This window comes from Diospyros lotus, chromosome 13 (genome assembly GCF_014633365.1).
Source record: "Diospyros lotus cultivar Yz01 chromosome 13, ASM1463336v1, whole genome shotgun sequence".
Taxonomy (NCBI): Eukaryota; Viridiplantae; Streptophyta; class Magnoliopsida; order Ericales; family Ebenaceae; genus Diospyros; species Diospyros lotus.
Genome location: NC_068350.1, coordinates 13,795,664 through 13,811,176, shown reverse-complemented (window position 1 = coordinate 13,811,176; position 15,513 = coordinate 13,795,664). Strand labels below are relative to the sequence as shown.

Sequence of the window (15,513 nt, the reverse complement as noted above, 5' to 3'; positions counted from 1 at the left end):
CAAGGAAGGCATATTGGGTTGTGAAAGTATTTTGGTTGCTACTTCTTTAAGTTGGTAATCAAATTTCCCTCGGTGTGGAGTTGTGTTTTTACACCAAATCGATCATAGCATTTAAAAGGTAGAGTTATCTATCTTGGAGTTTTCAAAGTAAGATTTATATTTTGCTATTTTACCATAAGAAATCTTTCACTAGGAAAGGGTTGACCCATATCCATTAGGCTTTAAGAAACCCTATGAGGCCTTATTCCTCTATAAGTACCCCTTTAGGGATTGCCCAAATTAATGAATGGTTTTTGTGTGTTGTTTTTCAAGAGTTGAAAAAAAAAAAAAAAAAACCAAAGGTTGTCATTCACTTTCTCCCATTTTCTTTCTGCATCAATTTGAAATGAGAAGGTTCTTTTCTTCCATACACAACCCATGAAGAGGAGAAGGAGCTAGCACTCCTAATCCGCTCTTCTCGCCAAATGATGCATGTTGTATATCACGAGTTAGAGGCTGAACACTTGGATGGCTCAGATCCGCAAATGACTCAGAAATTGAAAGGTTAGAGTTATTTTATTATGTATGTGAATGTTCTGATCCAATCACCAGGATTGGGGTTAAGTTCAAAATTTTTGAACTACGCTATTTGCCCCTTAGCAATCTTGATTTACTTTCAGTGGATCCAATATGGTATTTTATAACTAATTTCACATGTTCTTTAGGTCGTGTTGATTAGCCAACTTTTTGAAATTGTAAGGGTGTAAACAAACTAACACATTCGTTGACTAACTCGTGAATAAGTTTGGTTTGAGATCGTTTATGTTAGTTTATTAAGTAAGTTAATAAATTTGATCAAACATTCAAATCTTATTTAATAAATGAGTTAAGTTTGAAATAGAAGTATGTTTAACTCGTTTATATTCATGAACAACTTTGTTTATAATTTGTTTAAAGTTCTTTAAAAAATTGTTTATTTGTTTATTTAAAAAAAGTGTATATATATATATATCGTCATATGATTTAAGGTTTTTTCCCTAAATCTCTATCCCTTTCCACTCTCCACTCCACTAGCATTCTTAAACCCACTAGCGATTGGTGCCCTTCCACCTCTTATGCGGATTAACTGACAACTAAAAATCGAGGATTGTTGCTACTCCTTTGTATTTCTCCTTATGGTATGTTTCTTTTCATCTCTTGTATTTTTCTCCTTCTAAACTATTGTTTTGTGTTTTTGTTCTGTTTTCTTTTCTTCTTCTCATTTGTCTTCTTCTTCCCATTCTTTGGTGAGTTTCTCCTTTTTCATAACCTGAAATTGCGACCTATCATCACTAGATCCAGTAAAGGTGACTAGATGTCACGACCCGAAATCTGATGTCATGACCAACACTAATCCCTAGGCCTAGCGGCCCCACAATGGATTAGTAAGCCTCTTCTCTAGCTTGATTTGAATAAGACAATACTACTGACAAGATATAGAACATGAATAAAATACCAATTCACCTTCTAACATAATATCTCAATATTCCATATACAGCAGCTGTACAAAATATCTATCACACTGCTGTCATAAATACATATCTGTTCCCGTACCTCAGGCCCTTGGCACAATTATGTGCCAACAAAAATAAAAGACAAAACATCAGACTCTACAACACATGTATGTCTCCACAGAGCATCCTATATTACATCCAGAATCAAAAAGGGGTCTGATATCATACCAGAAGATCTGCTGGACCAATAATCAAAAAGGAGAATTTCCTGAAAATATTTTTAATAAAAAGGGGTGAGTCTTGTGGACTCGCGAGTATAAGGTATGCCATGCCCACTAGGAGAGTATACAATAAAAATGTTAGAATGATCATCATGAGTACAATAACATAATAACGGTATAAACAACGGAAATATGAACCATAAATTTAAATAATTTGAGGTTTCAAAGAAAAACATAGTGTAGGAAAAATAGGTGCCTAAAGACAACCCCTATAAGTTGTTCCCTAACCACCTAAGTCCCCTATACTTTTGTATGAGATGCACGCACTGATTCTGAGGACACACTAGTAGAAACTGGCCTAACGCCTATATACACATGCACACAAGTATATATATCGGCACATATATCATCATCACACAATATCATCATAATGGCCCATGTGATAGCAGTGCTGAAACATACTATCCGTGTCTCTCATGGCCTTGGCATGCCAAGTCTCACAGTACCATGATCTTTTCCTGCTGTGAGTCACCAGGGAATCTACTAGATAGTCCTCTAATAATAATGCAAATGATACCCTAATTTATGCATAAGTCATAATCATTTATCATTTCATGTGGTGCCTAAAATACACCATATCATTCAATATTTCACATTCTCAAGACAAGAAATCAATTAGGGTATCTTTCAGCTTATGTCTCTCCGAGTAGAATGAAAATATTTCATGCAAGTTAGAAACATTTAAGAGTATTTTTCTATGATCCGCATATAAAAATCATGTACGAGTTATGCATATAAAAATCAGTACAAGTTTATAATATTTATGAATGAAACAGTATATACGTGCATAATATAAGGTAAACATAACATATCTTGTTTACTCACCTGGGAAATGATGACTCAAGTCCGAGTCTGGGGAGAAGATCAAACAAAATCTTGAGAATCTGAGCCTACAATAAATAGAATGGGGTGGTCACATTTAGGTAACAAGAGTAACAACGAAATGAAATTACTGAAAACCCTAACCATTACCTAACACCCTGAATTGATTATTTTATACCTTGACCCACGCAATATTCATATCTAGCGTCATGGAATTTGTCGAGCTAAGCCATCGACTACGTCATCATGCCTCGCCTTGCATGCTATGCGTAAGTGTATAGTGGAACTACACACCCACTTATAGGCTGCAATAACATAATATATATATATATTTACCCATAAACTAGTTTTCTTTTAATATAGATAATATATTTTTTATCTAAATTCCTCCTTTATCAAAAATACATATATATTTATATTTATAACTAAATTGATAAATTTTCTTAAAAACTTAATAATTAATTAATAATTTAATAAATGGTTTAAAAGGAATAAATTGCAATATTCTAGCCTCAGAATAGAAGGAATCCATCAGAAATCAAGATTCGAAATAAACCCACGTCATCATCATAGGCTAGCCTAGAACGCACTCAGGGTCAGTCTTACTCGGCCTCGAGTCATCTAATAGGGCTTCGTCCTTAGGACTCCGATCAACAAAATGACTTGCCAATCATATTGCCAATTCTAGGAGACTTAAAGAGAACCCAAATTAGACCAACCTCGATATCCTGAGTAGGGCCAACCTAACCAAGTCATCCTAGGTCCACGGACAAGCGACAAGGGAGAACAAGCCGAGTGGGCCAGCCCAAGGGCTGCCACAATTGGGTCAGTCATGCCCAACACATTGGGCCATCCTATAACCCAATCAGGCCTCGCCATCCTAGGCCAAAACCTAACCCGACATGCCCAACCCCAAAAGCCCTCATTTCCTTTTTCCTTATATTTTATTTATTTTTATTTTCTTTCCTTTTATTCTTTTTCTTTTCTTTTCTTTCTTTCTTTTCCTTCCCAACAAACTGCCGCCGCTGGCGACCACCACCGGCCGGCCAAAAACGGCCGATCAATATACCGATACGAAGCCCTCACCATGAATAACAACATATCTTAAAATGAAACCCATCGGACAGTCAGATCTTAATAGATCTGAGAATTAATTTTTGGCCAAAATAGGGGCGAAATCTAGCCATTGCCGTTTGCCGGTTGTTGGCCTTTTTTTCAACGATCAGAGGCTACCCCGAGGTGCACAGCACCAAGGAGAGCAACATACCCAAAAATGAGAAAGATCAGATGGTTAGATCTTCATAGATCTAGAGTCAAACTCTCGGCCAAAAAGGGATAAACACACTGCCAACGTCGCCAGCCACCTTGGCCGGCGATCCAAGACCGCCACCCAACTCCCTCAAGCAAACCGACCAACATATCCAAAAATCAAAGAAATCCAACGGTCGGATCTTCGTAGATCTAACCTCAAACATCTAGCCAAAAGCCCCATCACGTCTTAACAAATATTTCACGAAAATAGCAAGAAAAATCGATAAGATCAAGCTGAAATACTTACCTCTTTGTAGATTGGGGGCGCTTTAACGATAAAAATGAAGTCGGATCGAAGATCGAACGGTTCGATCGCTTGGAATCGAAGAAAATCCGAGAGGAAGCAAGAGAGAAAAATAAGAAAGAGAGAGAGAGAAAGAGTTTAATTTCTGTTGGGGGGGCTGCCCGAGCGCCTCCCCCTTTTCTTTTATATTTTTATTTTTTATTATATATATAATTTAATTAATTAATTAATTAATTTTTTTTTTCGAATCTTTACACTAGAGGTGACGATGATGATGATAGATGGTGGTAGTGGCCTGATGCATGGAAACAGCTTAGAGAGACGTCGTTTTGGCTTTTTTGAGACGTTTCTCTTTTCGGAAACCAAGGTTGTTAAAATTGATATTTTAATTGTGATTGAATGAGGGACCCTAAAATTGAATTGTAAACTTAAATTATAAAATCGTAAAATTTTAGAAATAATTAAAAATACCCTTTAATTTATGTAAATATAAGTTTATAATAACATAATTTTATAAAAAATAAATTAATATTAATTAATAACTTAATTATTTCAACCTTATTTCTTATTATGAATGAAATACATATTGCCTATTTCAAAATAATTTTATTTATCAATTTCAAAAAAAAAATGAAATAATATGAATTTTCTAAATATTAAGTCCATTTATTATCATTCATTCATATATAATGAAAATTTTGAATATTAGTTTATATAATGTAAATTCTCATAAGTCATAAGACTTATAACCTAATATAAATAAATATAACACACATTGGTAAACTTCTACATTACAACTAATAATTATAATAAAAACTCCAATAAACATTTAATTCCATAAGGAAATCAACAATAATTCACTTTTAAATTTCACTTTCAAATTAAGGAAACCAACAATAATCAAATTAATAAAGGTAGACAAAGAAGAAACAAATAAAGCTGTGGCAGATAGTAATCACCAAATTTGACCAAGAAATTGCAAAAGAATAAGCAAATGAAGAAATTACAAAAGAAGAAATAGGCAAAATTTTATACCCCTTTAAGCCCAATTGATAGCAACACCAAGTAATCGGAGTTATGAATCGATTCATGTTGCACAGAAACGGCACCAAGCAGGAGAACACAGAAACATCAATTTGTGTTTGTGAATTGATAACGACACTAAGCAATAAAAGTTGTGAATCGATGGCAACATTGAGCACTGAGCAACCATGTGACAAGGGGGAATGATGGAAGGTTGTGACGAATGTGTTTGAGAGAGATAAGGGTTCGTAGAGGCAGAAGGCATCTCTCGAATCAGAATTAATACTGTGTTGGTTGAGATGGAAAAAATTCCGTCTCTCTAACCTTTTGTGTATAAAAGCTGAAATAGATAAAATTGTTATCCAACTCGGGATTCTATCGATTTTACTGAGTTTGAATCGGGATTCATTCTGATTCTACTACAATTTAGATTTTATATGGGCGTTGAGTCGTTTAAAGGTTCTTGACACATAAATTATAAAATCATACGAGTAAAATCGAGATTTTAACAACCATGTCAAAAATGTTAAAGATGGCTTGAAATGATTTTTGGGTTATTTTTGTATTGCGAAACATTTCGAGAGCATTTTGCAATTACAAAAAACTTTCAAAATGCTTTTCCCATTGGAAACGCGTTTCCAATGACCGAATATGGTAATAGCAAATATATATATTTATATATATATTATATTCTTCTAATCTTCTTTTCTTTCTCTCCAGTTTTCACTCATGCCTTCTTTAGCCCTAATTTTCGAATCCAAAGATCATCTCACCTTAAATCTCTCGTAGTTGTTCTCATTCTCATGCTTATCGGTTGTTGTCGTCAATTTCCAAGGATTGTTCCTTGCTCAGGTGCTTGTGTTGTCGTCGATTCGAGTCTTGGTGACTAAAGGGATCGAGAAAATATTCAATACTCTCGTCGTTGTTCCCTGTCATCGTTGCCATCGATCACTTCTTGCTTGGTCCTTATGTAGTCGCCGATTGCACCTTGTTTATGTTTGTTTATATTATATTTAAATTATTTTTTTATAATTTTTTATATTAAAATTATATTTATAAAAACCTTATATTTTTTTAATTTACATTTTTCCTTACATTTTTGTTTTTTATTTTTTTTAAAATATCGTTTCCTCATTTTTATTTCATATCAAAAATATTTTCTCTTTTTGTTTTGGTGCAACCTAAATAGCAGCAACAACGGTTGATGGCGGCCAGCAACATTAGTCACTTTAGTGTTTAGACTATCCCCTTTTAAGTTTTTACATGTATTTACACATTTGTTTGATTATATTTGTTGGTTTCCAATACTACCACTTAACAATCATTTTTTTCCAACTTTGTCCACTGCCCTCTCTCTACTTCATTCAATAGAACTCTGTTTACCTCACATTCAACCCTTTCTTTTCCTCGCAATGGAAATACTAGCTCTCTTTTCTCTCATTCAACTTCTCACTTGTTAGGTATATGTTCTTATTATTATAGTATACTCTATACCAATGGAGATATATATATATATATAATTTAACAAAACTCCATAATACACAAATTTGAACGACTTTGACAATGAAAATGTATTAGATGGTCAAACTAGAAAACAAAGAAATTACAAGTGAAGAATTCATCTATTATTTTCCAAGAATACCTTAAGTTCCCTAATGTAACTGAAAAGATGCAATGCAACAAATTAAAGCTTGCCAAGAACAAGGATGGGATTACAACACAATACAGAAGACATTTGGATTGTTGTTCAAGGCATCAAGTATCTTCACTGACACAACTAAACCTTACGATACAACCAAAAACTCTTAGAACAGACAGTGGTAGTGGGGTTCAAACTTGGAAAATATGGCAATGGAAAAATTAGGGATTTTTTTTTTTCATATGCTATGGTTCATGAGTAGTTGTCATTTTACTTCAGCGAGTATGAGTTGCTTTATTAAGAGTGGAAAGCCCCATTACCAAAAGATCTCACGTGCAACAACAAAAAAATGATTGTCTTACTAGTTATGAGATTAAAAAAACCAGTTAAAAGGGTTATTGAACTATTAAGAGAATTAGAATCCTAACTAATTTGTGGAAATCTAGTCAAAGATTCAATGATTGTGCTAACTTGTCATTTCATAGACTCAAATTGGAAGTTGCAAAAAAGTGTTTTGAATTTTGTTAATGTACATGCTCCCTCACATTGGAGTTGCTATTTATGATGAAGGCAAAGTATCTACCATAAATGATGACAATGTTTATTACAATGATTGACAATTGGGATTTTGAAGGATGGTTTTTCATTTCACAAATGTTACCTTTAAATGGGAAACTATTTCATGTTTGTTGTTGTGCACATGTATTGAATCTTTTGGTGCAAGATGGTCGTTTTGAGATTCAGTATTTGATTGAATAGGTAAAGGGAAGTGTCAAGCATATTTTAGTATCAACTTAATGGTTGAACATGTTTAGTGATATTATCACCCAACTCCAATTACCTATTAAGAGATTGATTGTAAATTGTACTACTCAATGGAATACAACATATCTTATGTTCCAATGTACTTTGGAGTTTAAATATGTTTTTCCTCATTATGAGCAAAGGAATCCAAGTGACAAGTACTTGCTAACCGAAGAGATTTTGAATAGAGTTGAAGAAATGTTTTATTTCTTGGGCCTTTTCAATGTAGTCACCAACATAATTTCAGGTATAAAATCTTTTATAAAATAATTTTTTGTTTTTTATTCAAGTTTCTTTTATATCTAATTGAATGTCTTATATGGATGTAGGCGCTGAGTATCCAGCTTTAAATCTCTTTCTTCCCAAGCTTTGGCAAATAAAAGAAATTTTGGATGAGAGAAATCTGTAATTGGAAATTCTTATATGATGGAGAAGACTAGAAAGATGAATTGAAGATTGATAATATTGGGGTGAATGTAATTTATTAATCTCAATTCCTATTATCTTACATCCTAGAAATAAAATGAAGTTGATTAAGTTTACATTTCAAAGTATTTATGCTAGAAAGGATGCCAAAATGTGATTCAATTTATATAAGCTTTACAAGGAATATGTTGATACTCATGCATTAGCCAGTATTGACAAATACATATCTAGTGATATTCAAGAGAATGGTGTTGGTACGGCCAGTCATGCATCTAATGGGCTTGGGAAAAGTGAGTCTATCATTAGTGGGAGGTCAAAATTTGAGAATTTTGTTTAAAGTGTTAGTTCTGTTTAAAGTATAAAGTCAAAGTTAGATATCTACTTGGAAGAAAGTGATGCATCTTCTTGTGATGGACTTGATGCATTAGAATGGTGAAGGGTGAATAACCTTCAAGCTTTAGATTCTATATGGAAGATAGCTTGTGATATCTTGTCAATTTCTATTACTATAGTAACGTCTAAGTCAACTTTCAGTGATGGTGGAAGAATAATTGATGTATCTCTCTCATCTTTGGGGACTAACTGTTAGATATAAATATCACAGTATATATATTAAACTCACATATCATATAAAACACTGATATCTATAAGAAGAAGAATACCTCTCAGCTCCATAACAGCGATGAAGAATCTTGTTTGCAATGGCCAACACAAATGCATTGCACCAAACCAGATCTTCCTCTTCTTCTCTACTATTATGCCTTAGCCTTTTCTCAATGGGAAGAAAATGGTGTACTAGATTGATTGATTAGAGAGAAGAGGGGACCTAGCCATATATATATAGAGCCAATAGGGTTTTATCCATCACAAAACCCTATTGGGCCTACACTTATTTTACAAATCACATATGAATACAAATAGGCCTAAGCCCATTAAGGTGCGCCAAACCCAATGTCTAATTATGATCACATATAATCTATTTGAGCCTCCAGGCATTGTTAAGCTATAGCCCAACTGGATTTTTCTTAAAACAAGATCCAATTAATATTGCACACATAATGGAAAAATTCTAACATTCTCCCACTTGTGCAATATTAGTTGATGTCAATTTTTTTTTTTTTTTTTTGAAATTGACTCTCTAGTTGGACAACAAGTATTTGAAAACTTCAGTGGCCACTATTTTGAAAGTATAGCTTAACAGATAATCACCTTTAAACATGTTCTGTTCAACCTAATTACCAAAATTAGATCATAGCCGTCAAAATGTATCTATTTACATAAATTCGCACTATGGTCATAACTTTGGCAATTAAATTAACATAAACACAATATGATTTGAAAGTGTAGTACAGACAATAGCATACACCTTATATGATCTTCATGCCAAGTCTATATCATTCCTTTAACTATCACTATCCATGAAAGCTGAATCTGAATGCCTTCAATAGTGATAAAAGAAACAAGCATAACAGCTCCAAAACATACAGTGATATCACCAATCTAATATCATGAAAAGATACATCAGCATGCATATGACTTTAAAAATTTAAAATGGATCCATGGAACAAAATAATCGAGCTCATTACATAACAGTGATTGGGAGTAACAATTCAATAAAATAACAACTCCCACTAATCAAGCACATCAAAGGACTCTAAAATCCCCATATTAACAACATGCCTTTTAAAATCAATAGGTCGAAGTCCTTTGGTTAATGGATCAGCAACCATAACTTGAGTATTTATGTGTTCCACAATAATATCACCTCTCTTGACCATGTCTCTGACTGAAAGATACTTGATCTCTATGTGTTTAGAACCACTAGAACTTTTATTGTTTTTAGTGAAGAAAACTGCAGCACTATTGTCACAATAAATTTTGATTGGCCTTGAGGTGGAATCAACAATCAAAAGCCCAGAAATGAAGTTCTTCAACCACATAGCCTGTGATCCCCCTCCATAACATGCTACAACTCTGCTTGCATAGTAGATGAAGCTACAAGTGTTTGTTTTGCACTTTTCCATGAAATTGCCCCACCATCTAACATGAAAACATTTCCAGAAGTGGATTTTCTTTCATCAGGACACCCTACAAAATCTGCATCTGTGTACCCAACCACCTCAAGGTGATCAACTTTTCTATACACTAGCATAAAATCCTTTGTTCTTTGCAGGTATCTCATAACTTTCTTTGCCAACACCCAATGCTCAGGCCCAGGATTAGAAGAAAATCTCCCCAACACACTAACTGCAAAAGCAATATCGGGCCTACTATAAACTTGAGCATACATCAAGATTCCAACAGCACTAGCATAAGGCACATTTTCCATCTGTTGTTGCTCTATTATATTTTTGGGACAATTTTTCTTACTAGGCAATTCTCCCTTAGCTATAGGCACTTCCCCAGCTCTACAGTTTTGCATATTAAAGCGATTGAGAACACGATCTATATATGATCTCTGAGAGAGTCCCAACAAGCCTCGAGTCTTGTCCCTATTAATTTCAACACCAAGAACAAATGATGCTTCACTAAGATCTTTCATGTCAAAAGTCTTGGAAAGCATTTGCTTAGTATCATGAAGCAGGCTTAAATCATTACTCGCAAGGAGAATATCGTCAACATATAGCACAAGAAGAACAAATCTGCTCCCACTGATCTTGAGATATATACATTGGTCTATCTTATTTTCAGTAAATCCAAAGGAAGTAATTACCTCATCAAACTTCAAATACCATTGTCGAGAGGCTTGTTTTAAACCATAAATGGATTTCTTTAACCTGCATACCAAATGTTCTTTGCCATTTTCTTTGAAGCCTTCAGGTTGTTGCATATATACTTCTTCATGTAAGTGTCCATTTAGAAATGTTGTTTTAACATCCATCTGATGAAGTTTAAGATCAAAGTGTGCCACTAGTGCCATAATGATTCTAAAAGAATCTTTTGAGGAAACAGGGGAAAATGTTTCATTATAATCAACTCCTTCTTTCTGAGTAAAGCCCTTAGCCACTAATCTCGCCTTGTACCTTTCAATATTGCCTTTTGAGTCTTTCTTAGTTTTGAACACCCATTTACAACTTATAGGCTTAACTCGTTTAGGCTGTTCAACTAGTTCCCACACATCGTTGTGTGCCATAGATTTCTTTTCATCCTCCATTGCTTCCAACCATTTATCAGAACAAGTACTTAAAACAGCTTGGTTATATGAGATCGGATCTATAACATGACTAACATCGTAGTCATTTTCACCAAGGTATACCACATAATCATCTGATATAGCAGATCTTCTTTCTCTCTGAGGGCGCCTATCAGGAATTTCAAGATGTGAAATGTGTACTGGAACATCTTCCTGTTGGGATACTTCTTCTGTTTGATCTGGTTCAAACACCATCCTTTCATATACAACTGGTACTGGCATTTTCATAATTTCCTCTTCCACATTAACATCCCTTACACGAGAACAAGAGCATTCACTTGAATCATTCTCCAAAAATTTTGCAGTGATAGAATCCACAATATTTGTGCCTCGACTAGGGTAATAAAATTTGTATCTCTTAGAATTGTCAGGATAACCAACAAAGAAACAACGTGTAGTCTTAGGATCCAATTTACTCTCAGAAGGATTGTAGATTCTTACCTCAGTAGGACAACCCCAAACTCGAAAATGATTTAGGCTCGGCTTACGACCAACCCAAAGTTCAAAAGGAGTCAGAGGCACAGATTTACTGGGAACTCTATTCAAGATGTACATTGCAGTCTTTATGGCTTCACCCCAAAGAGACATAGGTAGATTACACCTACTCATCATCGTCCTCATCATATCTTTTAGTGTGAAATTTCTCCTTTCAGCTACTCCATTTTGATCTGGTGTGCCAGGCATGGTATATTGAGCAACTATCCCACAATCTTGTAGATACATGGCAAACGGACCCATACATTGTCCGCTAGGTCCATGTCTGCCATAGTATTCTCCACCTCTATCAGATCTCACAACCTTTATACTTTTCTCTCACTGCTTCTCAACCTCAGTTTTGAATATCTTAAACTTTTCGAGTGCTTGAGATTTATCCGCAATAAGATATACATATCCATAGCGAGAAAAGTCATCAATAAATGTGAGAAAATATTTGTTCCCACATAATGTAGAGACATAAGGTCCACTTATATCAGTGTGGATAATTTCCAGAAGCTCATTACTAGGAGTTGCACCCCTTTTCTTGGTTTTAGTGAGCTTTCCCTTAATGCAATCAACACAAGTCCCAAAATCATTGAAGTCAACAGTAGGCAAAATACCACTTTTAACAAGTCTCTCCATCCTTTCTTTGGAAATATGACCCAACCGTTTATGCCATAAGGTTGAAGAGTTTTCTTTAATCAACGTTCTTTTAACACCAACATTCTCAACGTTCAAAGAAGTAGCCATGGAAGAAAATTTTAACTTATATAACCCATCACATAAGAGTGCAGTGCCAATAATAACTGAATTAAAAATCAAATTTAAAATTCCATTACCAATACTAAAATGATATCCCTCACAATCCATCTTAGAAATGGAGATCAAATTCCGCCTAAAAGACGGTACAAAAGCGACATCATTCAAAACAAGGGTATATCCAGTTTCTAATCTAAACTCTACTGCTCCTATATCTTCAACTTGTACTCGAATGCCATTTCCAACCACCAGCGTTCTCTCATGATCATTTCGCTTTCGCTTGCTCTTGAACCCCTGCAAGGTATTGGCCACATGAATGGTTGCCCCAGAATCAAACCACCAAGTATTCAATTGAATATCAATTAAATTGGATTCAAAACAAACAAAAGCAAGTGGTTTACCTCCACTTTTGTTCTTTGCCAACCAGTTCTTATACTTGTGACAGTCAAATTTCTTATGACCCTTTTTCTTGCAGAACCAGCAACTGATCTCTTTCTTGATAGTAGGTTTGGGGCCATTGCTCTTCTAATTTTTGATCTTGTTGCCACCTTTGTTATTTCTGCGATAATTGTGGCTCGAGGAATGCCCTCTCATGTTTGGCTGACTCACAAAATTCACATTACCACCAGAACCCCTAAGGATCCTCTTTTCTTCTTGGTCACAAATAGAGATTAGCTCATTGGTATTCCACTTATCCTTCTGAGTGTTATAAGAAGTCTTCAATTGGTCAAACTGTGAAGGCAAGGAATTAAGAGCATGATGAACAAGGAATGACTCAGTAATGGGGATCTCAAGCTCGGTCAGTCTAGTAGTTATATCAACCATCTTCATAATATATTCTCTAACACCACCCACCCCATCATACTTCATTCCTGTCAACTTATCTATAAGTTCTCCAGCATCTTCTTTTTCAGACGATTTGTATTTTTCAGCTATATCATCAAAGAATTTCTTAGCATTTTCTGTCTTAGATATGGCGCCAATGAGAGTATGGGAAATAGACCTTTTCATTATCATCAAACTTAAACGATTCGCCCTTCCCCATTTTTCATACCTAGCTTTCTCTTCAATGGAACTCCTCGCAGTTGGCTTAGGAGGCTCATTCTCATGTAAGGCTATGTCGAGATCCATTAAACCCAATTGAATTTCAATATCTTCTTTCCATCTCTTAAAATTGGTTCCAGTTAGAGTCTCAATGGTCAAAGTCTGATTATCGACATTGAAAGCGCAAGGGGCTGTGAAAAAAAAAAAAAATATCGCAAGTGAATATAGGCAAAAGATAAACAAGAATGAGCCCGAAACTTTTATGGCATTATTCTCACAAGAACTTAAGATGCACATTATAAAATCACCTTTGGGCAGAAAATATAATGCACAAGTTAAATTCTCCAGTAAGTAAATTAAGGGCAAAGGATAAACAAGAATAAGCCTTAAACCTTTATGGCATCATTCTCACAAGAATTTAAAATGCACGTTATAAAATCACATTTGGGCAGAAAATATAATATACAAGTTAAATTCCCAAATATGAAAAGCAAGTAACTCAAAAACAATCTCCTTTGGGATAAAAGTTTCAGGTCACAATGCATTTTCACATTTACATCATGTCATCTAAATTAAAATACACAATTAACACCTTTGGGCAGAAAATTATGCACCTCAATTCAAACAACAAATATCCCAAAATAATTAAGTGAAATCAATCAACTTAAATTTCCCCCCCCCCTTTTTTTGAGTAATGGATTTATCATTTAATTATTAATTTTTAGGCTCAAAATAAAATTTTAATTTTAGACCCAAAAATATAATTTAAATAATTAAATGAGTAAAGCCCATAACAAAAATATATATATCCCAATAAACATATGGGCTAAGTTAATAAAAACAGGCCCAAATAATCAAATTTAAAACCCATAACAAAATAGGCCCATGAATTGAAATTAGCCCACTTGATAAAAGGATTGCCCAAGCCCAATAAAAACAAACTTTGGATCTGCTGGAACAGATCTACTTATGGATCTCAACGGATCGGGTCAGACGGCCCAGATCCGACCCGAATAATAACCTAGACCCATTTAAAATCCCATCTTCTTCCTTCTAGGGTTTCTTCTCAAACCACTGTCGCCTCCATAGTCTCTCTCTTCCTTTCTGTGCACCGCTGCCGCCATCTCTACTTTCTCTTTGCTTCACCGGCCGCCTCGCCTTCTTCTTCTCCATTCAAGGCCGCGACCGGCGATGCGGGCCATCGGCGACAACGAACGACGCCATGGCCGACGCTGCTGCTGCCCCTTTTCTTCTTCTTTCAGCAGCTACTTCATCGCTGCTCACTGCCAGCCGCGCTTCATCTTTAATCTGCCCACAGAAAAAAAAAAACAACGCCATGGCTGAGAAAAGCAGCTCAACTGATCGGCCATGGCATGAATCGACCGACAGCGAGAGGGTGAGCAAGGCGGGCAGAAACAGTGGGTGCTTCCATGGCCGCCCTCAACATGCGCCAATGATCCGACGGCGGCATCTCTCTCTCTCAGATCGGTAAACCAGTTTGGGAAAATATATATGTATGTATATGTTTTGTTTAGTCGTAGAGAGCTTAGAGAAGAGAGGGAATGGCAGATATATAATATATATCTTGTATGTATATATGTATTTAGTTGCAAAGAGATTGGAGAAACAGGGCAATGGAAGATATATATATGTGTGTGTATATATATATATATTATATCTATATATAAGTAAATGTTCATGACAAAGGTGGAGCAGTTTGCAATACATGGAAATTGCACAGTAAAAATTCACAATATGTGTATTGAAACTCACAGTATGTATAACCAGGTCCTATATGAATATGTGTTTGCTCTGATACCACATTTTAGATATAAATATCACATTATATATATTAAACTCACATATCATATAAAACACTGATATCTATAAGAAGAAGAATACCTCTCAGCTCCATAACAGCGATGAAGAATCTTGTTTACAATGGCCAGCACAAATGCACTGCACCAAACCAGATCTTCCTCTTCTTCTCTACTATTATGCCTTAGCCTTTTCTCAAT

The 15,513-nt window shown here is 35.0% G+C and overlaps 1 protein-coding gene across 1 annotated transcript; it reads right to left on the bottom strand.

The window, feature by feature from the left end:
- Positions 1-12,976: 12,976 nt before the first annotated feature.
- On the bottom strand, positions 12,977-14,619 carry LOC127788060 (uncharacterized). Its single transcript, XM_052316180.1, has 2 exons — positions 14,568-14,619; positions 12,977-13,686 (listed from the first exon to the last, which is right to left on the bottom strand). Exons 1-2 carry the CDS (start codon positions 14,617-14,619, stop codon positions 12,977-12,979), a joined length of 762 nt encoding a protein of 253 aa, XP_052172140.1.
- Between the last annotated feature and the right edge of the window lie 894 nt (positions 14,620-15,513).